Here is a 25,719-nt window from a genome sequence, read left to right as displayed (position 1 = left end):
ATGTATACGATGCAGCAACAACAACACTTAAAGTTTTGGATCCGTGACAGAATAGCTCAGATGTTGAATTGTGGAAGAAAGCGATCCGTCTGTGTGGAATGCTGTATCTTTTGCCATCTTTTTTTCCCCTCTTCCAATAAAAAGGCCCCCCCTTAGGCGCTCCAAAGGCAAACCTCGGCACAGTGGGATGAGCAAAACGAAGCCCTAAGACGGGATAAGGCACATCTGGCAGGCACACGTTCAGAACGCGGTAGTCCGGAAATCAAGAGCGTTTGTTGCTGGTATCTCGCGGCAGAACGTTTTTCTTTGGGGGGGGGGGGGGGGGGCGTCTGGTCCGCTTCACAACACGATGCCCTCCACGTCACAGGTCAGCACCTCGTCGTGTTGGACCTGGCCCAGTTGCCGGTGAAACTGTCCCTGCTTCTGGCTCCTCCAGCAGTGGACGCTTCGTCCCAGCGTGATACTCTTGATGCTGGGCAGATTGCTCAGCATGTTGTTGGGCAAGGACGCCACGCCGGAGCCGGACAAATTCAGCTCCTGCAGGGAGTCCAGCCCGCTGAAGACGGCCGGGCTCAGGGTCTTAAGCTGCGGGTTGTTGGAGAGATCAAGAACCTGCAGGCTGCGCAGGCTCTTGAAGGCACGCGCCCGGACCTCTGCGAGCTCGCGGAGGCCGCTGATGGACAAGTAGACCATATCCGTCAGCTCGGCGAACGCCCCCTCCTCCACGCGCGCGATGGGGTTACCGTCCAGGTTGAGGTACCTCAGCGACAGCCCCGCCAGCCTCGGCACGCTCAGCAGCCGGTTGGACGACAGGTTCAGGTTCTGGACGCGCAGCACCCGGCCGCGCGAGGTCGCCGAGACGGACGCGAGCTCGTTGCAGGACAGGTCCACGCTGACGGGCTCCCCGCTGACCTTCGTGGCGAACACGTCCATGTCGAACTCCTGGAAGCTGTTGTGGCTGAGGTCCACTTCGACCAGGGGGATGCCGGCGAAGCAGCTGGTGGAGAGGCTCTCCAGGCGGTTGTGGCTCAGGTCCAGCGTCTCCAGGTACCGCAGCTTGGACAAAGCGCTGGGTGTCACCTGGGGGGGGGGGCGGAGTCGAGGATTCAGTGAATAAAACCATACAAAAAGTTTTCACATGCAAAAACATGTTCGTCCTCAAAAGACAACTTTTATATTTCTGATTCCCTGGCGCTCCTCTGCACACGGACCTTTGTAATGAGGTTGCTGCTCAGGTCCAAGCTAACCAGGGTGGTGTAGCCCGGCCCGGCCAGCATGGTGTCGCCGAGCGGGCCCAGCGCGTTGGACGACAGGTCGAGGTGGGCGGTGTCCAGCGGGATGGTGATGGGCATGGGGGTGTCGGCTCCCAGCCCCCGGCAGTCCACCCGGGTCAGGCTGAAGCTGTCGAACAGGCCGAAGCTTTCCACCTCGCAGCGGCAGTCGCGGTGGCAGTTCTTGACGCCGCTGGACTGGACGGAGGCCAGCAGCGACACGCCGAACCAGAGGAGGAGCGCCATTGTGCTCTGGAGAGAGAGAGACGGGGGTGGGGGCGGGGGGGAGAACATGATATTTAGATTGGTAACCTGCCCTGAAACGCCCATAGGAGGTAGAAAAGGTTTATCTTTATCGTGCTCAAATGCACTTTCGGGATACAAAAAAAAAAAGCACACTGGCTCTATCTCCGGATCAGAAAAGTACACCTCGTCCAACAAACACCAGGTTTCTGCAGGAACAGTTCCTAATCAAATGGCATCCTAAAAGGTATTAAGCTTTTATTTGGGCTGCTCGGGCAGCCCCAGCCTCCCTCCCCCTCCGCTTCCCCGCGGCTGTGACCTCGTTTCTTTGATCAAAGAGTTAGTTTGCAGTTTCTTGGTTTACTGACTAGAATTACTTACAATCAACGCCCCTAAAAGTGTCCCTGTCCCGTCTCAAAATGAAGACAATATTAGATCTGCCCACTTCCTGAGCCAACCCGCAAAGCACAAAGATTAAGATGCAGTAATTTGCCTCAAAGTGTACTTTAAAATGTAAATTGATTCAAGCTGCAGCATGTGCACACATTGCACGTGTCCTATTTCAAGCCAGAGGAGAACCTGCCGTACCTTCTTTTTCAGGTCTTGTCGTCTCTCCATGAGCAAATGAGAGCTGAACGGACCTCGCCGGAACGCCTTTAGCAGCGTGCCCACTGCCCGCGCGCACGCACGCACGCAGAACATGGACATGAGCGAGACAATTGGACAGAGGTTGAGAGTTGTGTAACAGGTAGAAAGGAACAGTCACGGTCTACTGGCCCCGCGGGCGTGACGCGGCAAAGTGTGCGTTAAAGATACAGCCCCGAGTTTTACAGCTTACGTCTCTAATGAAATGAAACGGCTGTCGAAGATGTTCAGAATTACAAAAGGAAAAGGGGGTGCAAGTAGTACTTATGTTCTGACAAAGAAACAGTTACACAGTCATCTTCGCTGACATTTGTTTTAAACTCTTTTTTTGCGAATGTGCACTGAAAATTTGAAATGTCATTCTGATAATGAAATATCAAACGGAGGTTGCGCTTATGTAAGGGGATGAGGCTGCATCGCTGCGTGGTACTTGAACACACGCTGCCTGATTAGCGCGGCTCAAAGTCCACTTAGACAAGAGCTGGTCACCTCTGTGCAGTGTTTCTCTTGCCTGTGACCCCTGACCTCCCCCGAACGTTTACGTTTAGAATGTCATCAACGGAATGATTTCATTCTCAGCGACTCAATCAGCTGCATTCCTGAGCACATGAACCTTAAAGACATGCACTTTTCTATTCTTTAAGAACATGGGATTATTTATTCAAGGTTCATTTTTTTAACTGTGATCTCAGTGAAGGCCTGAGATCTCGCTGCACGTTCAAGTTTCAGGACCAGTTCAAATTGTGCCGTTAACTGGTTGAGCGCCTCCGAAGCAAAAAGATCAGGCCGCACAAACCAGAGGACCGAGGGGAAACGTTATATTTGAAGCTTATATTTTTTGATTTTTACAGATCACGTGTCATGCTAAGTATGGGAAATTAACACACACTTACAGTTGCCAGTTATAAACTCCTATTTTATGTGTACATGTCACACCCTTTGGCTGTCCACAATATAGTTAAGGCCCCGCTCTGCCCTCCCACGCCATTCAATTTTGTCATGTGTTTCACCTCAGGCAGACGGCCGGGTTCAAAGAGACCCGCCCCACAGAGCAGCCGTTTAACAGACTAAACGTGGGAAACCGACAGTAAAAAAAAAACAAAACATGTGGTTGTTTCTTTGGTCGCTCTCCCCTCCCCTATGTGTCACCTATGTGCTGTTTTTATAGCCCCATTTGTGCCCCACCCTCACCTTCTCCTTTTCCTTTCCCTGCATCCCTCGCTCCATCTGCCAGGTGTTCCTCTCTGCAATAAACCTCGACCGCCGCCCCTCCAAGTGGACAATTGGCACGGCACCTCCCCCCCCCCTCCACCTACTGCGTCTGCAGAGCTCCCTTTTCGCGGCACCATTTTGTTCTTAACTAAAATTTGCCCGCAACCACGTGCGGACTCTAATTTTCCAAACTGTCTTGCTGTGATAATCCAGTTATCGTAGTGTGTTATCGGTGTAAACGCAATCATTTCATGTGTCAAAATGCATAATAAAAGCCCCGCTTTCGTGGCCCACGAGCGATGCACTTATCTAAATTTGTTTTTCACGGATAGGTTAGGGTATTTCTTTTTTCCCCCCCCCATGCGGGCTTTTCTTTATCTAAATTGATGCAAAACCGCACGTTTAAAGCCAAAGACGAAGTCGACATAGCAAAGCTGTTATCGACTTAATTCCCCCCCATTCAACACATATTTTCTGATCCTTGTCAAACAGCCCTTTCAGTCCTACATTAGTCGCATATCACGCAGTGATCTGACGTATTCTTTGTGTCCGCTCCATCCCAATTTAATCCTCAAATTGAAGGCTGAAAACTGTGTAATTAGAAGGTGGATGCTAAAACTAATCCTTTTCAAGAAAAAAATGAATGCACAACACTGAGGAGGAGGCAGTGAGTTTAAATGATATTCCGCTTACTTAAGTGTTTTAAAACATTGAAAAGCAACACTGGGACACACTAATCAACGCTAGAAGAGACGGTATTACAGACAGTGAGGGAAGAATTAGTGTTTCTGAGCATGGGGGACCACGTTACACAATGAGACAAGTACTTTTTAACTGCAGGGCGGCCTTTGGCAACAAAGTACATGAACATGAACTTTAGTTGTGTGTTTAATACAGGTCGGTGACTTTTTGATGTTTTTCTAAGTCAATACCGATCATGTTAACATTCTGGTATGTTTGTTGACAAGGTGACAAAAGTACTGTTGGAGAAAAAGGGCCAAACCCTCTTAGTCCCATTCTAGTACTGTAGTCAAGTTTTAAAAAGGTGTATTTCCATTTCATGCTACTTTATACTGCATTTCTACAGTATATTGTTATTTTAACCCAACTGCATTTACCAAACATCTTTGATAACAGTATTTTTTATTTTTGTGGATCAAAATTCTTCTGTGATTGGTTGCGAAAATGGTAACGTGTGTGTGTGTGTGTGTGTGTTTTCGGAAGCCTTCTCCTCCTGCATCATGAAAGTCGCACCAGCTGTGACACAGGAGTCAGTCTGCATTACCGCAGCGAACCACCGCTGGGGAAGAGTCTCTTTCCCCCCTCCCTCCGGGCCGGCACATGGATCAAATTTCTCGCAGCCGTTCGTGGCAAAGCGCGGAGGCAACGGATTAAGACGAAGGACCCCCCCCCCCCCAAAAAAAAACAACAGTATGTGTAATGTAAAACCCGCGAGTATCGTCACTAACCACCAACAATGCCAAACCCCGCCCCCTTTCCCCCGCTGTCAATCACCGCTCCACATGTGTACCGCGCGCGCGTCGTTCGCCAGAGTTTACGTGCTCCCAAAAAAAAGAAAAAAAAAATGAGGAAAAAAAAGTAAGTTGGTGTAGACACGCGACGGTTCCGTTAAACACTCTGAGTCGAAACGTTCACTATTGGTGACGGTTTGTCGCCAGTTAAGAGTAACTTACTTTGCTGCCTTTTATCCAGGGGGGGGCAGCTTTTTCTGCCGTTTCTTCTTCTTCTTCTTCTTCTTCACTTCACCGCTCCCATTTTCCAGACCCCCGGGGCGCCGCCGTGTCCCGGCTTCGGTTTAGTCGAAGCGGCCGGGCTACATGAGCTCCGCTGGATCCCTTTCGGCGCAATGATGAACTGTCAGGAGGCTGGGAACACTGGGACACGCTCGTCTGTTCCCATCCCACAAAGTCCTGCCTGGCTTCGGCTCGTTGCTTTTTTTTTTTGCCACCATCAAGTCGGTCTGCGCTCAAAAAGACAGCACTTCCTGGGGATAGTTTTTTTCAAAATAAAACGCCGTGATTGTTTTCATCGCTTTCCCCTGGCAACTGTTGCTAACCCAAAGTAGCACTTAGCTTAGCTAACGTTGTTAACCTCTCGTAGCGGTTACATTCATTTGGAAAGAAAACCCCACAATTGCACGTCACATGTAACGTTAAGTTAAAAAATGCATTGTGACAGATGTATTGACATTGAAAGAATACACAGTGATGTTCTCACAACATATATTGTCACGTAGCGCCATAACGTCATGGGAATATAACGTTAATCAATAATAGGTTTAGTTTCAACGTAACGCTTTTAATTTGTAAGGCCCAAAGGGGTGTTTTCCGGTCAACAACTTTTAGGTCGTTTTGACGGTGTCTGTCGGTGCGCACTCTAGTGGAGACACCGTAAATAAACCCACACAAAAAAGCTTGCACAACCACGCGGGTTGTTTGGTTTGGACTGGATCAGACCTTTAGATGAAACTGATTAACAACATAATGTGAACGGAAACTGTGATCTTTCCTGTTGCTGCGCACGCAGCCTGTCTGGCCGTTTTTTTCTACAAAGGCCATTTGGTGTCAAAGGAAACTTTTGCAAAGACCGAATCTGCAGGTTTATAATAAGTAGATCATTTTAAACTGTGGGCACTTTTTCGTGTCATTAATATGTGTAAATGCAGCACTATTCCAGACTAATGTTAGGCTGCAGGAGAGTCAAACACAACCTATATAAGGTTACATGTGTTATTATAACAAGTTCTTTAGAAAAACCGGAACACACGGAGGTCAAGAGTCCGACGGAGAACATCTGTTGCAGCTCACGCAACACTCTCCATCTGCACCCTTTAGACATTGCTGTCCTATTGAGAGCATGAGAGCATACAACCAGTGCATGTCTACATGCATACCTGCACTCTCACGTGTTCATGCGTGGATCACGTGTATGTTCTCTGAAGTAAAAATGCATGCAATGTGTCTAACAGCAAGCTGTAATCGAAAGGGGAAGCAGGTTTAACGTGTTGCAATTGTTTTTACACATGAAGCTACTTGTATGCACCCGCACACGCACCACATTTACATATGTTGGTTGTAAAGATCAGATGAAGACACGGAAAGACAGAAAAGAAACACTTCAAGAAAAACACCAATGCTGAGTATCCTGAGGCAGACGAGGTCAAAGTTGACATTACGGACACATTAATAAAGATTTTTTTGTTCTTCAAGTATAGTTTGCCACAGATTGTCACAAGTATAGTTTGCCACAGATTGTCACAGCACACTGAACTCATCACTTGGCAATCAAAGCTTAAATGAATTCAATTGTGGAAATAGAAAGTTAGAAAAATATACCTATAACATAGAACTTCTTCTTCTTAAAATATTTGTGTGATCATTTTCTATGAAATATCATCAAGAAAAGACAAGAAGTGAATTAATCTTAGTATTATATATTTAGACATTCACTCCTTTTACAGTAAGACTTTCTTCCCACTAGATGGCCCCAGAGCTAAAGCCATCCTCTAATAAAGTCCCCGTCTGCAAGCAACAGAGAGAAACCAACCCACTCTTAAAGCTAGGAGAGCTTTCACTGGAAGGTATATCATCAGTTGTGTTATTTTCTCCACCAATATCCTTGTTTACCTTTTTTTTTAAAAATCAAATCATGCATATATAAATGTGTGAATCGTGCGGTTCTTCTCACTCTGACATGTTTTGGGAGGGTGTATTTAACATGATTTTTTTTTTCTTTATTATATGTTCCTGCTTTTGGAGACTAGTGTTTCTTTCCACAGTGTCTGACAGAGAGAACAGAAGTGGTCTCTGGAGGGACATCAGGTGTGTTGTGTTCACCGCTCACTGGGTGGACGTATAGCGCTGAGTCGTCACTTCTGTCCTTTATTCCTTATACAGCGGCGTCAAGGTGTTAGCTTTAAGAGGCTCATCAGCTTACGCGGGATATAGGTCGACAAAGGTGGAATCACTTACCAGGCCCTTGTCTACAACATCATGTTATATTCCTGCATCATAATGTGTATTTACTGGCTTCTTGTCACAATCCATTTTGAAGGGAGTTTTTGACATGGAATATCCTCAAAACGCACACACAGAGAATCAACAGGCCTCTGCTTAAATGGTTCTATAACTTCTATAGCTGGTTGTTTAGCAGATTATTGATTTTTTAAACGTTAACAGTAAACATTGCAGAAAATGACATAGCATATAAGAAAAAACGGTATATTAAATGTAAATTGTTGTATTTGTTTATTTTAATTTATTATTATAATTATTTTTTTCTGATATTGAAACTTCAGGAGTAGCTCTTTTTTTGCATGTCTTTTTCCTGCAATTCATTCCAACAGCCAATGATAATTTCTGCTTTGGTCCAAATGTTAAGACTCTTCCCTGCATTAAAGACATTTAATATTTGTGCGCCACCCAAGTCAGATGAAGTCACTTCATCCGTAGAATATTATTTCCTTTCTGGGGCTGTTTGCTTGATACTGATCAGAGGTCTGATCACATCACTGCATGGTCCCGTGTGGTTCTGTTAAAACAATGTTCTGCCTTCAGCGCTGTCATCCACGGTTGGTGTTGTGGCAACCAGCTCTTCCTGGACTCATTTGCCGGGCTGCTTCACCTGCAAGAAAAAAAAGAGCTGAAAAGACTGACGCAGGCAGAACAGGCAAAAGATCTCTAGGGACCCCCAGGGAGAGCCCTTCGTTATCTTTTAATTACCAGGGTCCAAATTCACTTCATCTGTGGAACCTACAGCACTGCAGGCGTATTAGACCAATTAAAGCGCGGTACAGGAGTCTTCGTGCAATGTGGGTCTCCTGGGCAATGCAAATGACATCAGGGAAGGTGTGTTTTCTAAACATTTACTTTCATATAAGCACATGGAGGTCATGGCTAGGAGCATATCTTTATGACGTTCAGTTGAGCTGTCGTCATGATTGATACTACATGTTTTGTGGAGTGTAATGACGGGTGAATGGTCTTACAGCCCCTCCAGTGGAGGCGTTTAGAGTAGACTAAGGCCTTCTGTCAATCCTCTTACATTGTGCCTCACTGAAATGGATTAGACGGTAACACCTACGTTTTGGCCACGGGTCACTTTGGAAGGATTTGATTGATTAGGCCTGTAGCTGACACCGACATCCTAAACTGCAATACATCAAACACTCTTCCAATTTCAAACATCACGGATTTTTTTTTATTTTATTTTTTTTAGGAATGTTTGTTCCTTTTGCATATTTTAAGTTTTGACTATATCCGGGACGGATGCGATTTCCTTTCCTTTCTCCAACCAAAGTGTTTATGGAGCCTTCGGAGGCGCGGACTGCGGGACGTAAGTAGCTCTCCGCGGTGCTGAAGTTGTCTCCAGAAACGCACCGGCCGCCGCGCACCGGCTCCCCGCCCGCCACTTTCCGCCCGTGGTCCGGACACGATGACCCTCCGCCGGATCGACACCGGGCGTCGTCGGGGGTGAATGAGAATTTTCGGGAGATGGTCAGGTGACGTTGTGTGTGTGGCTTCACAGCAGTAGATGCAAGAGGACACCTGTGAGATTGTCTCCTCGGACCTCAAAGCTGTCCCGATGGCAACAAAAAACGGCAACAAAAAAGTAATTAATTTGAACGACTTCATTATGCCTCATCAAAGCCATTCATTTAATAAATACAACAGTTTTGTTGTGCCCGTTTTGCAGGTGTAACCTCATTCCAGTAATTGTTCAAAGGTGAACAAAAACATTCACCCAGTGAGGACAATGCAAAATATTCATCTGCATTTCAGAGGGGCACTATGGGAGTCCAGCTATTCATGTTTGCCCATTAAAAGCAGACCAACTTTAACAACAACACCCTTTCATAACACCCTGTTATGGGTCCTCATTGGGGTGTTGACGTTCCCATGCTGTGTACGCTGTTTGATATTCAAAGTGGGGGTCCTGGGGCCTTGGGACTGCGACCCCATATACCACAGGGCCCAGCCCGCTGCGGCCGCCAGCCTGGCTGTAAACCGGATAAACGAAGACTTAAATCTGGACCTGGGCCTCAAAATACACTTCGTCGTCCTGCAGGAGCCCTGCGAAACCTCCAAAGCCCTCACTGCGTTCATTAACAATGAGAGGATGGCGGACGCGATTGTGGGCCCCACCAACCCGGGGTACTGTGTTGCTGCCTCTCTGCTGAGCAAGAACTGGGATAAGGCCCTCTTCTCCCACGCCTGCGTTAACACCGAGCTGGACCGGCTCATAGGATACCCGACCTTCGCAAGGACCGTGCCGCTTCCTGCCGACGTGTTGTTCGCCGTCTTGAAACACTTCAGGTGGGCCAACGTTGTGGTGGTCTCGTCCAATGAGGACATTTGGAGGGATACCGCTGCGAGAGTGGCTATTGCTCTGAGGCAGAAGGGGCTTCCCGTTGGCCTGGTAACATCCATCGGTCTGAATGAGACGGAAGTTGAGGGCACATTGAGGAAGATCCAGGCCGCAGGAGAGATCAGGGGTGAGTGTGTGCTGACACGAAAAAAAAGAGCCAATTGACAGCAAGGAAATGTAAGACGATTGTGATAGCAAAAGGAGCTATATTTAATAAATAATCATGATTGGTAATTTTGTAGAAATATATAGTATATGGTGTAGCATTACACAAATTGCCGAACTGCAAAATATCAAAGCATCAGCTCAAATATCCTGGACACGTTTTTTTCAGGCTTATCCCTCCACCATCCCACCAGTAAGCCATTTTGACACTTGAGATTTCACCTGGTTGAGTTGAACTGGGCACAGCGACTTAATTTGTTCTAATCAATAATCAGTTATAATTATTGGCCTATTTGTGGCTTTGCTATAGAGAACTGACAAGAGGTTTAATTAAGGAAGCAATTTGACACCTGTAAAAAGTATTTGTCACAACGTGGTATGCTTTGTTACCTCAGATGTATCTCTCCGTTAATTAAATAACTGAAACAAATACAGTTACTCCCGTTACTCAGTTAATTAGGTTTGTTTGTAACTTTTCAAAAACACTTCAGTCCAAAATTTGAGTACATCGCTGCATTTGTCCAATTTACACATGAATCATTATGATAATGACTCCAATCACGTTGTCGACAAAACAAACATTGTCTCCTCCCTCGTCTGCCTCAGTCGTCATCATGTGCATGCACTCCGTCCTGTTGGGAGGGGAGCAGCAGGCCACCTTTCTTCTCACAGCACAGAAAATGGGCCTGACTTCTGGGAAGTATGTGTTTGTTCCCTACGACACCCTCCACTACAGCGTGCCCTACCCCAACGTCTCCTACTTACCGTTGCAAAACAACAGCCGGCTGAGGGAGGCCTACGACGCTGTGCTCACCATCACCGTGGCCTCCGAGCCTTGGTCCTTCAACGAGGCGCTTGCCTCCGCCAAGTCGAGTGGGGAAGTAACGCTAGCCGTGCAGCCGGAGCAGGTAGAACAACAAAGGGATTTTAAAGAGTAAATGGTTGCTACTTGTGAGTAGTTTACAGTTTATGAGCAATTGTAATTTCCAAATAGCTACATTTTCTCAGCATTTCTCACCCTTGTATAATGCCTCTCAATATTATATAACCTGTAGATGAAAAAATGTTTCTTTGGTGACAATTTGTTGATCAGCCTTGATCCGTAGAGAATTATTGAAGTAGGGAAAAATATGAGTATGAAATAATGAGTGAACTCCTGTGGCCTTTTTAGGTAACCCCATTCTTTGGGACCATCTACAACAGCATCTATCTGTTGGCCAAGTCCATCCACAATACCAGGAGAGGAGGCATGCCGCTGTCAGGCACCAACCTGGCGTACTTCATAAAGAACACAACGTTCACAGGCTTCAACCAGAAGGTCAAGGTGAACACCGGCGGGGAGGCGAAGACCAACTATGTCATCCTGGACTCTGACAACAGGGGGGGCAAACTGTACCAGACCTACCTGGTGGACCTAACGACCGGATCGCTTCGTTTCGCTGGGAGGTCCATTCAGTTCCCGGGAGGATATCCCCCGCCTTCCGACTCCAGCTGCTGGTTTGACAAGAACGTCATATGCACGGGAGGTAAGAGGCTTCGCCAAAATCGCATTTCTTCACAGTTACATGGCATGTTCTGCAAACATTTTCTTACAACGTCAAGTTACCGGTTGTCATCCTCAGGTGTGGAGGTCATCTACATCATTGTGGTGTTTGCTGTCATCTTCACGCTGGCGGTGGCAGGACTCATCATAAGTCTTTATATCAGGTACAGTTCTCTTCTAGGTCAAAAAAATTGACTTTACCCTTGCCGTTGGTTTAACAGATTTCCTTATCTTTGTCTGAATCTCCTTTGCAGGAGGAGACTCCAACAGATCCAGCTGGTCAAAGGTCCCAATCGAATCCTCCTGACCTTAGAGGATCTCACTTTTATCAATCCTCAGCTCAGCAGAAAGGTATGCAGCATCTGCGTCAAAATGCCTTTCCCATCAAAAACCTTTTGCATTAGCTCTCACCTTCCTTGGACACAACACATTTCATTTTTGTTCAGAATGTGAGAAATTATGCACATGTACAAAGTCGCATTTTCCCCTAATGGAACTCATTTCGATCCAACGCCTTACAGAGAATCACTTTAGATGACCTGAGCGAGTCCAAGAGCGCTCTTGAAGACAAATCTACCGACCTTTCGCACTCTATTAACAGTATGCATACTGTAACTCATGAAACCACCAATGTAGCTGTGCATGAGGTACGTAACAGAGAGAGAGCTGATGTAATTAAGTATGTAGTGAGGGAGGTTGTGTTTCATTCTGATTTTTACCTCCATGCTCAGGTTGAACTTTTCTTTGATGGGTTTAGGTTAATTTCCAAATAGTATTTATGTGTTTATACTCACTCAAATCTGTTGAGTCTGTATTGTCCAAAGGTCTTTGTCACCATTAAAAAAAACCTTGTATACACAAAAGGTTTCTGTCAGGTTTAAATCAGAAATCATAACAATACCTCCCTGGTGGTTGTTTGGGTATTCGAAACAAAAGGCTTCGTCACAATGTAACAACATGGCTTCTCTTTCAGGGCGACTGGGTGTGGTTGAAGAAATTCCAAGAGGGACAGTTCAAAGTAGTGAAGCAGAGCACCACCAAGATTTTCACAAAGGTAGAGCAACACCTCTCGACCTATAAAATCCACCTGAAGTAACAAATATGGTGTGACAATCACATAAACGTAACATATATTTCTCCTTCATTCCATCGACGTGTTAATCGGCTCTCTCAGATGAAAGACCTGAGAAACGAGAACGTGAATCCGTTCATTGGCTTCTTTTTGGACTGCTCCATGTTTGCGGTGGTGACGGAGCACTGCTCCCGGGGAAGTCTGCAGGACCTGCTGAGGAACGATGACGTCAAATTGGACTGGATGTTCAAGTCTTCGCTTCTGCTCGACCTCATCAAGGTAAACGCTGGCACGCTCGACGTTATAACGATCTTCTGGCTGTGGCTGATGTGCCTCTTGGGATTAAATCCACTGATGAACATATTGTACTTGCAGGGAATAAAATACCTTCACCACAGAGACTTCCCTCACGGCAGATTAAAATCTCGTAACTGTGTGGTAGACGGGCGTTTTGTTCTCAAGATCACGGACTATGGCTTCAATGAGCTGCTCGAGTCTCAGAAAGCTGAAATAGAAGAACCTCTACCTGAAGGTACCTTCTGCGCTTGGAAGACTCATTACTATTCACAACTATTCAAATTAAACATTTAGCTTGGCGAGTGTGGTGCTGAGATGAGGTTGAAGGTGTATTGACATCTCTCACAGATTATCTCATGTTGCCTTTTCTCTCACTCAGATTTATTTTGGACAGCTCCAGAGTTCTTGAGGGATCTTGCAAACTCACGCAAAGGCACCTACAAGGGAGACGTGTACAGCTTTGCTATCATCCTTCAAGAGGTGGTGGTCAGAGGTTCGCCATACTGCATGCTGGGTCTCCTTCCCGCAGGTGCGTATCCCCCAAGAGAGAAGAGTTCTAGATAAAGAGAAGCCGTCAAATCTACAGATCTCCAAACGTATCCCCGGTACTAACTAGAGTTTGATGTTAAAGGTTGATTGTCCAATCTCCTCCATCTGCTCACCAGAAATCATCCGTAAGGTGAAGAAGCCTCCTCCCATGTGTCGCCCTACTGTTGCTCCGGACCAGGCCCCCCTGGAGTGTATCCAGCTGATGAAGCAGTGCTGGAGCGAAATGCCTGAACGCAGACCAACATTTGATGAGATCTTCGACAGGGTACCCTTTACTATTACAATTGTAATTCCACACAAAAGAAACACTCAAAGGCTAAAAATAAGATTCTCTATTTATGTGTTGGCGCAGTTCAAGATAATCAACAAGGGTAAGAAGACTAACATCATCGACTCCATGCTGAGGATGCTGGAACAGTACAGCTCCAACCTGGAGGACCTCATCAGAGAGAGAACGGAGGAGCTGGAAGTGGAGAAGCAGAGAACCGAAAAACTGCTGTCTGAGATGCTACCACCGTGAGTTTGTACAGACAATATGAGACCCCAAAGATTTAGTTGCTTTTATCTCGAGCAAAATGGTAATTTCTTGCTGTCTTCAGTTCTGTGGCCGAGGCGCTGAAGACAGGTGCCACTGTGCAGCCAGAGTACTTTGACCAGGTGACCATCTACTTCAGCGACATTGTAGGATTCACGACCATCTCTTCGCTCAGTGATCCCATCGAGGTGGTCGACCTGCTGAATGACCTCTACTCTCTGTTTGACGCAGTGCTCAGCAACCACGACGTCTACAAGGTGAGAGAACACACGGAACATCTTGAGATCTCGCTGAACGTAGACGACAGCGTGCAATCGCCACCGCGTAGACCCGTAACCGACCAGATATGTTGGCGCTATCTAGGTGGAGACCATCGGTGATGCGTACATGGTGGCATCGGGTTTACCAAAGAGAAATGGCAATAAGCATGCTGCTGAGATTGCCAACATGTCTCTGAACATCCTCAGCTCAGTGGGAACCTTCCACATGCGCCACATGCCAGACGTTCCGGTCAGGATACGCATAGGAATCCACTCAGGTCAGTGTTTCTACGGCACAGTGAATATGAGGGCAACCCTGGGTGTTTTTTTTTTAAACTGAATGTCTGTCCCTAAAAAAAGTCCATTGTTCCAGTTCCCATGCATCGCATCAATTCGTTGTTTTTTTTAATTATTTCCAGGGCCCTGCGTCGCTGGGGTGGTGGGTCTCACTATGCCTCGGTACTGCCTTTTCGGCGACACCGTCAACACTGCATCCCGTATGGAGTCCACTGGGCTGCGTGAGTTTCCCTGTACACCACCTCACTCTGTGCCGTTGCTTCGTGTACCTTTTATTTTTTCGGTCTAATGCCTTGGTTGCTCTCTCGTCGTCCGTCAGCTTATAGAATCCATGTGAACATGACCACCGTGAAGATCCTGCGTTCTTTAAATGAGGGTTACAAAATCGATGTCAGAGGCCAGACCGAGCTGAAGGTAACGTCCACAATCATGGAGACCCGAGATCTAGCAGGAGGCTGTTTCAGGTTCCGCTAAAGATGCTTTGTTTTTGGGGGTTTCAGGGTAAAGGTATTGAGGAGACATACTGGCTCGTAGGGAAAACAAACTTTACGAAGCCTTTGCCAAAACCGCCGGAGATCAAACCAGGGTAAGAACATTTGTTTGGATGATTCCTATGACAATAACCATTGTGTACAAAGCCTTTGATATGCAGGGGTTCATTGGTATGAGTTGGACCAGAACGTATCACATTATCTCATAGTTTAATGGGAAAACTGTTACATTTCGCCATGTAACCGCCTCTTTATCCAAATCACCACTGTGTGAATGTTACCTCAGGGAAGACAATCACGGGCTGAAGCCTGAGGACGTAGCTGAGTACAGGAGAAAGAAAGCTGAGAAGAAGGCTTGACCTTCTCGGTCCAGACATGGGAGGTAGAGGCCTGCATGCCAGCTGGTGTCGTGTTTTGGAAATGTTACTGTGGCCTCTCTCGTTGATTACCGAGCCTGTGATCTGCTAGTCTCATTATTATCTTGATCTTATCACCTTCCACATCTTCTTAAGCAGATTGGGGAAAGCCCTCTTTGTTTGATTCATTTGCTTCTATTGTGGCTGATTGACGCTTATTTCTCCTCGCTTTTTCTGCTTCATGGCATGCTTTCGTTGTGTTTTTTACGCTTCTGAATCTCAGCGCTCTGCTGAAAAACAAATGTCATTCTGAAACACAATATTGGATTGAACTCTACTCCCTGCGTTATCTATAGGGACAACTGGCAGGCGATGGTAACGGAGGAGATCAAGACCCTTTTTCGCAAGGCCAACAGACAGGTGGACAAAAAGATCTGAACAAGAGGACGCGATGTGGGGGAAAAAAAAGAAGCAAAAACCAGAGGAGAGGGGAGGAAGGGGAGAGAAAGACGAGAGACAGGGAGCACCACCCATCTTCTCGCCGTGGCTTAATGCCGACTTGTTTAAGAGGATTGACCATCGACTGGCTAATCTGCCTGCAGCCAGCGCAGCAGAACCCGACGGTGCTAATGTAATGAGAGCCGTCACATTACCTGCCTGCGTACCTGCCGACGTAGAGGCGCAGCGAGGGTGCACCGCTCCTCGGTGAAGGATGCTGTCACACGCACACACACACACACACACTCCTCGCTGCACTCACCGGCCACCGAGTGGTCACCTATTTCAGGGCAACCAGAGGTTCACCCACCGGAAGATTGAACGCCCCAGGCGGCTATTTCAAAATGAAATGTTATATTTTCTGGTGCGTGTGTTTGTGTGTGTTTTTTTTGTTGTTGTTGCGTAGCATGAGAGCTTTTGATAGCGTGATGGGGACCGGGGATGTAACCACGGCTGTATGTGTTATCCCTCTGAAGTATGGCGCAAAGGCTGCTATTGTATATAACAAACCGTTACTCTTTTAGAGCAGAATGACGGGTCGGTCAAGCACTTTTTCTTTTTGAATATTTATTTTTTGGAACTGTCATCTTTTTATTTACACTTATGAAAGCATGGCATCACTCGGAGATACATGAGAATTTTGCATTATGATTCTTTTTGTTTCCTCTCATAGTCAAAGCTGTTTCACGGTCCTTCCACGAAACATGCTGCTGTTTTCCGTAACTGTACCTCAGGGAGCTGATCTTGTTGAGCAAGCTCTTCAACATTTAAACAACTAAAAATCTTGTCTCTTTTCCATCATCATCATTTTCTAACATCCCTTTAGCGTGACAGCATGAAACCTCTCTCTGTGTTGACGCTCAAATCGACATCAACATAAATCTATTAAGGTTTTTTTGTGATTTCAGAAGAGTAAATTTGATAAATATTAATATTTGAGTCATCTGAGTTGTAAATTGTTTAATAATCAGTGCTTCAGAGAAAAGAGCATTAAATGCATGTAGGCTAAAGGGAACAACTTAGAACACACAATACACTAAATAGACATTTACCTTTATAGTCAGTACAGCTTTCCGTTTTTTAAAATTAAATTTTAAAACAATCCCCTGCATCTCATCATCTTAATGGTGATGATTATATAAGCAGCAAAAAAGCAGCAGACTCAGTCAGTAAATTGTGTATTGTCTAATTTATCTTTTCCTTCAACTTGTATTTTATCACTGCACTGCAAGGTATAAGGTGTATGTAAATACGACGTCATTAAGTAATTAAACAATGAATTTCTAACAACTGCATTGGTTGGCCTTCCTTACAGTGTAGCCATTGCATTCTCCTCCCAGCCCCCACAGGGTGGCGCTAAAGCTCTTACTCAGAAGGCATTTCTCTCTTAAAGGGATCACATCATTTTGCAAGAAGGAAGACTCTTTTTTTTTTGAAGTTGCAATGAAATCATCAATACATGAAAGATCTTTAGATCATTATTTTTAACCCACTGTTGTTGTGCAGCTGAGGCTTTTTCTTTTCTCCGCTTGAACTGATTCCCACTCGCCACCAGAACCCTGCGCTCCAGAGACGGCCTTCTCTCCGGTTGGCCCGTCCCAAATGAACCTTAAAAAAACTCGGGATAGCTGTCTGTTGGCAGATTAGAAACAACATTCCAGACCAGGCAGGATTGCAGCCGACTGGAAAGATTGTTGTCCTTTTTCTTTTGCAGGGAACTTAAGAGATTACACATTCCTCTGTTCAACGGTCCGGAAGATTGTATCAACGCCAGTCATGATGTGACAAGAGAACACACGCACAAAAGTCTTCTCTGTTATCATTTATTGAAAAATAAACACATAATTACATAACACACAATTCCAACAGCTTCTTTGTGGAAAACAGTGAGAAGAAAAAAGGCAGGTGAACATGTGTGAGGCACCAGACTCAAACTCAAGTCCTGCAGGTGGAGAATTCAGTGCAGACTGAAGGTAAAAAAAAACAAAAAAAAAACTGAGTTCATGAAGTGCAAAGATCTTTTTTTTCCCCCCCCTTTAAACATTAAAGATGATAGAAGAAAGCGGTCAAGGTTTGCAATAATGACAAAAAAAACACGATGTCAAGAAAACTTAATATAAGCTGTCGTCCACCTTATGTTTATGGAGGTCTTAAATGAGGCAAATATGTGGAATGGAGGGGTCACGCGGCTGCGACCTCATGTTCATACGGAACTGTTCCCTGGGAAGGTTTAGTGCGTCCTGACGCAGCGAGCTCAGGTGCTCAGTTCACAGAACGCCCGTTGGAATGTGCTCAGGAGGTAACGGTCAAACACCAAATATACACACAGTTTCCCGCCATTGTTCCAGAATTTAACAAAAAGCTATCCGTGACAACGCCGACATTATAGCTCATCGCGCATCTTGTCCCCTTTTGGTTTGACCACTCGGCCGATGTACAGGATGGAGTTGGTCTTGTTGTCTTTCACCAGGAACACAAAGGGGTGATCGGCGTAGAAAAGCCTGGGGTTTCTCAGCTTGCCGCTGCCGTAGACGCTGGTGTCGAAGGGGTTCCCCTTCACGTCCAGCTCCAGGGCCGAAGCGTGGAAGACGTTGGACAGGTACAGGTCCTTCTTGCCGGAGATGTTGGACAAGTCCGCCTTGGATTTGTCCACGGCCTCGGTCAGGCCAAGCTCAGCCAGATGTTTCTGGGGAAAAAAAAAAAGACGGCCACAATTCAAAAAAGGGGTTGTTGGTTGACCCTTACGTTTATTGTCTACTTTGAATTCTGTATCAACCATGAAAGATCGCCACCATTTACCTGCAGGTTGTGGCTGACCTCCAGTGCGATTTTAGGAAGTGAAATGGCCACGGCGATGTTTTCCATCTTGCTGATCCAGGTGTCCACCTGCTTCCTGGTCAGGAGTTTCTCCAGGCGTTCCAGGGGCTCCAGGTGGTAGGGCATGATGAGGATCATAGAGGCCTCCTTCTTGCCCAGAGGCATGTCCAGCACAAAGAGGCGGTTCTCCTTGTCCTCGTGGAAGTTGTACAGACCTGCGCAGATCGGAGACCTTAGCTCGATTTTGCATTCTTTGTCGGCGGAAAGCCGCCGTGGAGACGTGACGAGAGATGGACAGGAAGACATTTTGAGAAACTCACCTGTGCGATGCATCATGGGAACTCCCACGGTGAAAGAGCGGGTGACCAGGAAACCCCGGTTGTCCACCATTTGGTCATTGAACGTCTCAAACCAGTGAGCTGCGGGACAAAAACACTGCGGGTTACAAATCTCAATGGGTTTCAATCATAAAAAAACAAAAAGACACCATCAATACTCACGCTTGAAGAACATGGCGTTGACGATCATGGCCCCATCGGTGTTCTGCACATCCTTGGTGACCTCGGTCAGCTTGCCGTCTGTGGACTTGGCTGCCCACTCGTTGATGGAGGTCACCGCGCTCCTCTTGTCCCGGAAGTTGATTTTCGAGTGGTCGTAGTTGTAGTGCTTCTTGCTGCTTTTCACAAACTCGTCGGCAAAGGAGACGGAGCTGGGGCCGTACAGGCGGTTATTGATCTTCCAGGTGGTGTTGCGCGACTTGGCGTCGCTCACCTGGCGGGGAGCGGCGAATGACAGGTGTGAATGGGGCACTGCTGATGTCAAGCTCAGGGCTGGGTCCTCTCATTACAGTGAGGTCCCACACATGCGGTGTTTAAAACGTTGTTCAAAGTACCTCAGAGAGCAGCTCGGACAGGCCCGCGTGCAGATGTTCGTCCTTGAGTTTGTCGGCACTGAGGACGGTTTTGACCTGGGAGGCGGTCGAGGCCTTGCCGCCGAGAGCCACCATGCCCAAAGAGGAGGCCACCACCACAGGGGCCAGGAGGATGTTCTCCGTGTTTTTGTCCTTTGCCATGTTGTGGTAGAGGCTGAATAAATTTTTTTTAAAAATCACAAGAAAGGTTATTTGCTTGCGTTTCCTACGGGAAACAACAAAAACAATGCTTTAAAAGACGCTTAATTGTAACCATAGTAATGTATAGATGCCCGACCTGAAGGCCAGATTGGCGCTGTGGTCAGCCAGCGCGGTGGCGTAGCTGCTTAGCTTCTTTTCCTCTGCAGAGGCCACGAGGGCCAGCAGACAAAAGGCCACAAGGTTAGTCATCCACATCCTGTCTGTCTCCAAAAGCAGCTGCGGAAGCCTGTGCAAAAAGGAGCAAAAAGAAAGAGACGGGTTTAATATTTCAGAGTCTAATTCATGTGCGTTGGGTACGAGATTGAAGGCACACGTCGGATTGTGGAGAACAGCTTTATATATCAGAAACAAAATAGCAGGACGCAGACTCTGATTGAGGGCAGCTGTTTAGAGGGGGATTGGCTCGGCCCACACAGAAGCTCGGGAACGCCTTCCAGTTTTTTTTCCCGGCAGACATGTTTCCTGCCACGTCGGCAGCGGCTCAGGCTCAGCTGTACAGCTGCAGCTGCCTTTTGAAATGCGAAGCCTCTGTTCTCCCCGCACTTTAACGACTATGTGACGAGCCACAACGGTTCAATTCTGTGCCTGCAAGTTAGATCTGACTCGTACCGTAGCTATGAAACGAAGGAGCAAATGCGAGGGGCTGAAATGAACCCCCCTGCATCTCTTAAAGCCTTTTTGATCCTCATCCACCATTCTGTGTTAGTGGTTTTGTCTGCATCTCTGTATTTGTATTTGTTTGTGATACAGCAGAAATGACTTTTCATCATGTTCGGATACCTTGAGAAGTTTTGATCTCTGCAATTTTCATTCTGAAAGACAAGAAGTGTACGTAATAATCTCCACAGAGCAGGCAGTGAAACATTAGACAGGCTCTGTGCTGCATAATTTGATATCCTAGTTTACAATCTTCATTCTAAAGACATTTATTTGAGGGTTATTGTACAGGTTAGTCATCCCTCCATCACAATCAGACACTTTGGATGTCTTTGTGACCCAATGAAGAAAACATTCATCGAGTCAGCTGTTCAACAAACCAGCAAAATATCAACAAATCACAAAACAACCAAACCCAATGTGCAGAGATATCAGCGATTTTAAGAGAAAGGGTTAAAATGGAAATAAAAGGAAGCTGCGAAAAACAAAGACTCCCGTCCGGGTTCTGCATTCCTCCCTGAAAAGCAAGATGGTTATCTTCTGACCCTTACCTGGCACAGATTCGCAGGGTTTCTCTTCTGAGTAGGGGTGCTGTGGAAAGTGTGGCTGCAGGAACTCGCCCCTGCTCTTTATACCCTGAAAGAGAGAACTTTCTAGAAGTGGGAATGGGGTATTCAAATGAGGGTGTGCATGTGTCCTCTGGAAGCTGGGACGTCCCCCTACAAACCACAGGCTGGAATGAGGGGGGGGGGGGGGGGGGTTGGCTGAGGTTAACTCTGCAGCACTGCTCTGGGCTCAGCTATGAAACTTCCCTTCCTGCTGCTGCAGAAATAAACTTGGAGAGACAATCTGATTGCGGGTCAGTCCAGACTGCGCATTCCTCCGCCTCCGGGTTCTGGTGCTGCTTGCTGACTCAATCTCTAACGCTTATTTCATCAGATACAAAATACGTTTCACTTTAAAGTGAATGAATCTTTTACATAGAAATCGGTTTTATTGTTAACACAGTTTTTGCAGTGAATTCAACACATGAGCCGCCGGCCACACGTCAGCGAACGAGTGCATTGCCTCCAAATATCCACAAAAGAGGGGCGGGGGTTTTGGGTTTAGTTGACGTGGAACTTCAAATGGAAAAGTCCAGAACCCCAAAAGCTTCACTTGGTGGTGTTGCCGCTTCCCAGTAGATCTCCAGCCCTTCCCCCACCTCCACAGTGCCACGTCTGTCCGGCTGCAGAGCAGCAGGAGGACAGGGCTTTAAAGGAGAGACATCTCCCAAAGAACTGGTGGAAAACTGATTGATACCAATCCGCGTTGTCATATAAAAGATGACACTTTTATAACCTTTGTCCCGTTCCTATCCATTACTGGAGGACAGAGGAAAAGATTGGGTGAAAAGATGAGTGACTGTGCAGCACATGCAGAATAAACATTGACTATTTTCCAACCAAAGGTATTTCACCCATTATTTTAATCCCCAAATGCAGACTGTTGAGTGTCTGTTTTTTTCTTTTTTTGTGACTTGTTGGATCGTGTCACCAGAAAGTTCTATGAGGGTTTGAAAGATTCCTCCAGCATCCTCCCCTGATTTCAAATGACCTTTTTCACCGTTTGCCGACGGTGAACCCACCCAACAATTTGCTTTTTCCAGGGGGGGGGGTGGGGGGGGGTTGTCAGTCAGAAGAAGCCTCAACAGTTTGCACAGACATTCCTCAGCAGCCTGCAGGTAACTTCTGTGTCAAACAAGTCTGGTCAAATCTCATAATGAACACATTCCATCTTGAAATGGCCACACCGAAGGACCCTCACGGGGGGCTGGATTTAAGAAAAAAGAAATGGTATGATTGTACGATAGGGATCAAACTCATTTCTTAAAAGCACACAATCTCGAGGCGGACTAATGACAAAACACCGGATGACGCAATATGTCCCCCCCCCCCCCGACAATCGAGACAATCAGAAGATTTGTTTTAATGAGAGCGAGCAAAGTAATGAACCACGAGCAGGATTAACAGACCTCAGAGGGGGGGAGGGAATTAATTACTATTTTGAGGACAGTAGCCCGCTCAACATCTGGACATCGTTATGACAACCAGTTGTTTTACCAGCTGCATCCTGAGCATGGGGCTCTGATATACCTTCTTCTTTCTTACAAAAGGTTTTCTATATTATGCACGCTGTCTGTTTGTCGGTCACCGTAATCACCGTAACTACAACCTCGACGACTTGGCACTGGGGAGGAGCTGCAGAGGGGGCCGTGACACGTAACCAAGGGGGGGGGGGGGGGGGGGGGGTTCAGCTTTGCAGCATGATGTAACCTCCTGGAGTCTACAGGATCACACCCTGTACTCATAGCCTCACATTTGCCTTGATGAGGTGGCCTCCAAGTAGTTGTTCCAAAAGCAATGTTGCTTTTAAGTTGATTTCATGAAGGAACGGCAGTATTATCATCATACTCGGATATGGATAAGCAAAATTCATTTATATCGTTTTAAGTTAAAGAACTTATTAATTTTGAGGCAGACGCACTGAGGTCAATCTCTGTGATGGTTTTAATACTGACCGAACATGCCCCCTGGTGGGAAAAGTTTTAAAACTTCCTCCCAAACCATCAAAGTTCGCTTTGTAGTTTGCAAAGTTTTCTAATTAAGGCTTTAATTGAGGTGATATTCAGGTTTGTATTATTTTCCATAGGCCAGATCTGTAAATTGTTACTTTGTTGGATGGATTATTGTTGTTTTTTTCACTACATGAAGGAGAGACATGTAAAAAAAAAAAGATTTACTTTGGACAGAGAGTAAGGACATACACCAAGTAGTTGGTACACACCCTAAATGTCAAAAGAATGACAAGAAACAGTGGAAGGAGGCTCAAACTGTTTCCCAGACACAAATCTCAAACACTACTGCATTGCATTGTGGGCAAACTACCACTAGATGGGGTGCAAAGAGACCAAATAAAGCATCTTTCTATATTTAGTGCCACTTTCTGTTTAGCGCCCACTGACCAAAGTTTCTGTTTTCATATGTCTAGGGTGGCAAAATCCAACACTTTTTAAATTAAAATACTTTAAAAGGTTTGCTGAACATGCGGCGGCTCCAGAAAATCAGCATTTGTTCCTGACCTCTACCTGTGGGATTGTGGGAAGTGTTTCACATCAAAGTGATTCATTTCATACTGACTCCCCACAGAGATCCGAGACCTCATTAAATCGGCAACGAGGCCCCTCTCAATAATCCGAACCTCGCCGTGAAATGCCAGCGGACCCTCGGCATCATAACAAGCCGCGGACCTGCCATCCGTCAGTCCGTGCGTCGGGGGCTCTCATTATTCCGTCTCCGCGCTGCCCTTTCCACTCGGGGCCCCCAGGTCACAAGCTCTCTCTCTCTCTCTCCGCCCTGCTGCAGCACCCACCACCTGCCGAAGAGGCCTTCGCCCCGGCTGCTCCGAAAGCCTTCCTGCCACGTGGATTCCGGGTGACCTTCTAAAAAGCGGGCGCAGAGGGTAACATTAGCCCAGCAGCTGGAGCGCCCCCCCCCCCCCCTACCCCCCCAGCGGAGAGAGCAGCGGGGAGGCCCCCGGCCCGCCACATCAAAACGGCGATATGCCACACAGGAAATCCTCCTGAGAGGGACATTTCACTTGCTTCCTCGCCTGTAGAGATGATCTCGGAGAGACAATGTCAAGGTGTGTGTGTGTGTGTGTGTGTGTGTGTGCCATTTTTTGGGGTGATATAATCCAAACAACTGGTTATTTTCTTTGAAGTTATGTTGAATTTAAAGAATATATTAAGAGGTGTTCAAAGTGCTGTTCAATGTGAGTGTAGTCTCATGCAGCAGCTCTCAGGATAGATGCACATGCATGCACACAAACACACCCACACACACACACACACACACACTATTCATTTCCATCATTTGATGCTAAAGAACCTGGCAACATCAGCATGTTTCCTTGGTGATGATTATGTGGCTCCTTTTAACCACAACTCCTCTTCAACTTGAATAGAAATCTTCATAATGGTCGACTTGAATGCAGCTGATCCGAAAAAAAAGCTGAGCTTTAAACACCTGCATCTGTATCTGCCGATGAGTCACAAACCTGAGACCCAATGACACGCCAAACTGGAATGTATTGAATAAACTGTTAATTCAATATAACACCATAGGCTTATATTAAATGTGTCTAATGTTTAATGGGAAACACGGTGTCTTTGACCATGCTGCTTTGGTTCTCACCTTTTGAATAATGATCTAAAGGAAATCTAATCATCAGTCATTGTGATTTAGTGATTGTTTTATGTTCTGTACATCTGGACAACACTGTCCGGATATTTAGGGATTACTTTGTATCTATGCAGTCGGAGTAACGTGTTTCTTGATATTTTGAAATATATATATTATAGTGTTGATACCAAAACAGGAGTATTTCTAGAACCAAATATATTTTATTAAATAATTTCCTGAAAGCCATTCCGCCCATACAAGAGGTGAAAATGTGACATAATTCACCAGCACTGTGACACCACTGGTGTCCGATATAGATGAATACTACGTGTCTCGATTGATTGACGAGGCCCCATTGGACATTGCATACTGTCTCTGATTATGACTTCATATGGTGTTCCTTTGAACCCAAATCAATACATCTCTTTTGTTTGTTGAGTCATCTGGTACGTGTCAAAACGGTCGAAGGTGACAAAGTCTGAACCTGGAAACGCACACAATAAACTGTGACCCATTTGCTGATTTCATTGTTTACTTACCTTACACACATTATACTCATGACCTTTAATCTTTATCGTGTGTCAACGAGCAGAACAGCCCGTACTTCATCATAACCAAAGCTAAGCCTGTTGTGTACGCTTTTATGGGAATAAACATTTTGACACCATTCCCGTTACGCTCATGTCCAGCTTGCAACTGTATTTACGCGACGTAACGTTCAGGTCGCATCGGAATTTCTCCTCGCGAATGACCTGTCGGGGAACCATCCCGACACACGGATTATTTTTCACATATTACCGAACAAATAACGATAATACAAATACGTGTGAGAGCCCGTGAACATCAACACATTTTCGGTGATTCCACTTAAGTTAAAAAAAAGGGCGTGGAGGACCTTAAGGCAACGGGACAGTAACGGTTAGTGTCGGTGACGCGCACCTACCGTACCGGAGCGGGTAAAACGACCCGCACACACCGGCAGAGTAAGTCGTTCACCGTGGTGAATGGTGGGAGGAGTGTGTGTGTGTGTGTGTGTTTGTGTGTCTGTCTGTGCGATGAGGTACGCTGG

The 25,719-nt window shown here is 46.3% G+C and overlaps 3 protein-coding genes across 5 annotated transcripts; 1 reads left to right on the top strand and 2 right to left on the bottom strand.

The window, feature by feature from the left end:
* Positions 1-313: 313 nt before the first annotated feature.
* On the bottom strand, positions 314-5,362 carry tsku (tsukushi small leucine rich proteoglycan homolog (Xenopus laevis)). Of its 2 annotated transcripts, none has more exons than XM_037470846.2 (3): positions 5,066-5,362; positions 1,212-1,523; positions 314-1,080 (listed from the first exon to the last, which is right to left on the bottom strand). In XM_037470846.2, the coding sequence occupies exons 2-3, from the start codon at positions 1,515-1,517 to the stop codon at positions 340-342; spliced, it is 1,047 nt and encodes a 348-aa protein (XP_037326743.2). In that variant the 5' UTR covers positions 1,518-1,523; positions 5,066-5,362; the 3' UTR covers positions 314-339. The 2 variants fall into 2 exon arrangements, with proteins under 2 accessions (XP_037326743.2, XP_037326734.2); XM_037470837.2 differs by lacking the exon at positions 5,066-5,362 and adding an exon at positions 2,103-2,239.
* A 3,775-nt stretch (positions 5,363-9,137) lies between these two features.
* Positions 9,138-15,885, top strand: gucy2f (guanylate cyclase 2F, retinal). The gene is made up of 18 exons (XM_037464920.2): positions 9,138-9,885; positions 10,530-10,831; positions 11,095-11,449; positions 11,546-11,630; positions 11,721-11,817; positions 11,988-12,113; positions 12,440-12,520; positions 12,641-12,817; positions 12,914-13,070; positions 13,215-13,364; positions 13,501-13,649; positions 13,737-13,900; positions 13,984-14,176; positions 14,283-14,457; positions 14,599-14,697; positions 14,796-14,890; positions 14,977-15,062; positions 15,680-15,885. The coding sequence occupies exons 1-18, from the start codon at positions 9,147-9,149 to the stop codon at positions 15,759-15,761; spliced, it is 3,312 nt and encodes a 1,103-aa protein (XP_037320817.2). The 5' UTR covers positions 9,138-9,146; the 3' UTR covers positions 15,762-15,885.
* Positions 15,886-17,822: 1,937 nt separating this feature from the next.
* On the bottom strand, positions 17,823-21,068 carry serpinh1b (serpin peptidase inhibitor, clade H (heat shock protein 47), member 1b). 2 transcript variants are annotated; one of them, XM_037477867.2, is made up of 8 exons: positions 20,979-21,053; positions 20,551-20,582; positions 19,847-19,996; positions 19,531-19,723; positions 19,139-19,409; positions 18,959-19,057; positions 18,621-18,853; positions 17,823-18,507 (listed from the first exon to the last, which is right to left on the bottom strand). In XM_037477867.2, exons 3-8 carry the CDS (start codon positions 19,963-19,965, stop codon positions 18,205-18,207), a joined length of 1,218 nt encoding a protein of 405 aa, XP_037333764.2. In that variant the 5' UTR covers positions 19,966-19,996; positions 20,551-20,582; positions 20,979-21,053; the 3' UTR covers positions 17,823-18,204. The 2 variants fall into 2 exon arrangements, with proteins under 2 accessions (XP_037333764.2, XP_037333780.2); XM_037477883.2 differs by lacking the exon at positions 20,551-20,582 and having other exon boundaries at positions 20,979-21,068.
* Positions 21,069-25,719: the final 4,651 nt, after the last annotated feature.

Source organism: Pungitius pungitius, chromosome 3 (assembly GCF_949316345.1).
Source record: "Pungitius pungitius chromosome 3, fPunPun2.1, whole genome shotgun sequence".
In the NCBI taxonomy this organism is placed as follows: Eukaryota; Metazoa; Chordata; class Actinopteri; order Perciformes; family Gasterosteidae; genus Pungitius; species Pungitius pungitius.
The sequence above is the reverse complement of the archived record's forward strand: the minus strand, read 5'-3'. Positions and strand labels throughout refer to the sequence as shown.

What these genes read in the sequence shown, in the direction of transcription:
- tsku (XM_037470837.2), bottom strand. Translation starts at nt 2,222, where the DNA reads ATGTCCATGTTCTGCGTGCGTGCGTGCGCGCGGGCAGTGGGCACGCTG. An exon ending in GACAAGACCTGAAAAAGAAG is followed by an intron (nt 1,524 to 2,102) that starts GTACGGCAGGTT and finishes CTCTCTCTCCAG; the next exon opens with AGCACAATGGCGCTCCTCCT. An exon ending in GCAGCAACCTCATTACAAAG is followed by an intron (nt 1,081 to 1,211) that starts GTCCGTGTGCAG and finishes CCCCCCCCCCAG; the next exon opens with GTGACACCCAGCGCTTTGTC.
- gucy2f (XM_037464920.2), top strand. Translation starts at nt 9,147, where the DNA reads ATGCAAAATATTCATCTGCATTTCAGAGGGGCACTATGGGAGTCCAGC. An exon ending in GAACGTCATATGCACGGGAG is followed by an intron (nt 11,450 to 11,545) that starts GTAAGAGGCTTC and finishes TGTCATCCTCAG; the next exon opens with GTGTGGAGGTCATCTACATC. An exon ending in GCTGGGTCTCCTTCCCGCAG is followed by an intron (nt 13,365 to 13,500) that starts GTGCGTATCCCC and finishes TCTGCTCACCAG; the next exon opens with AAATCATCCGTAAGGTGAAG.
- serpinh1b (XM_037477883.2), bottom strand. Translation starts at nt 19,965, where the DNA reads ATGTGGATGACTAACCTTGTGGCCTTTTGTCTGCTGGCCCTCGTGGCC. An exon ending in CAACGCCATGTTCTTCAAGC is followed by an intron (nt 19,058 to 19,138) that starts GTGAGTATTGAT and finishes TTTGTCCCGCAG; the next exon opens with CTCACTGGTTTGAGACGTTC. An exon ending in TCCCATGATGCATCGCACAG is followed by an intron (nt 18,854 to 18,958) that starts GTGAGTTTCTCA and finishes CGATCTGCGCAG; the next exon opens with GTCTGTACAACTTCCACGAG.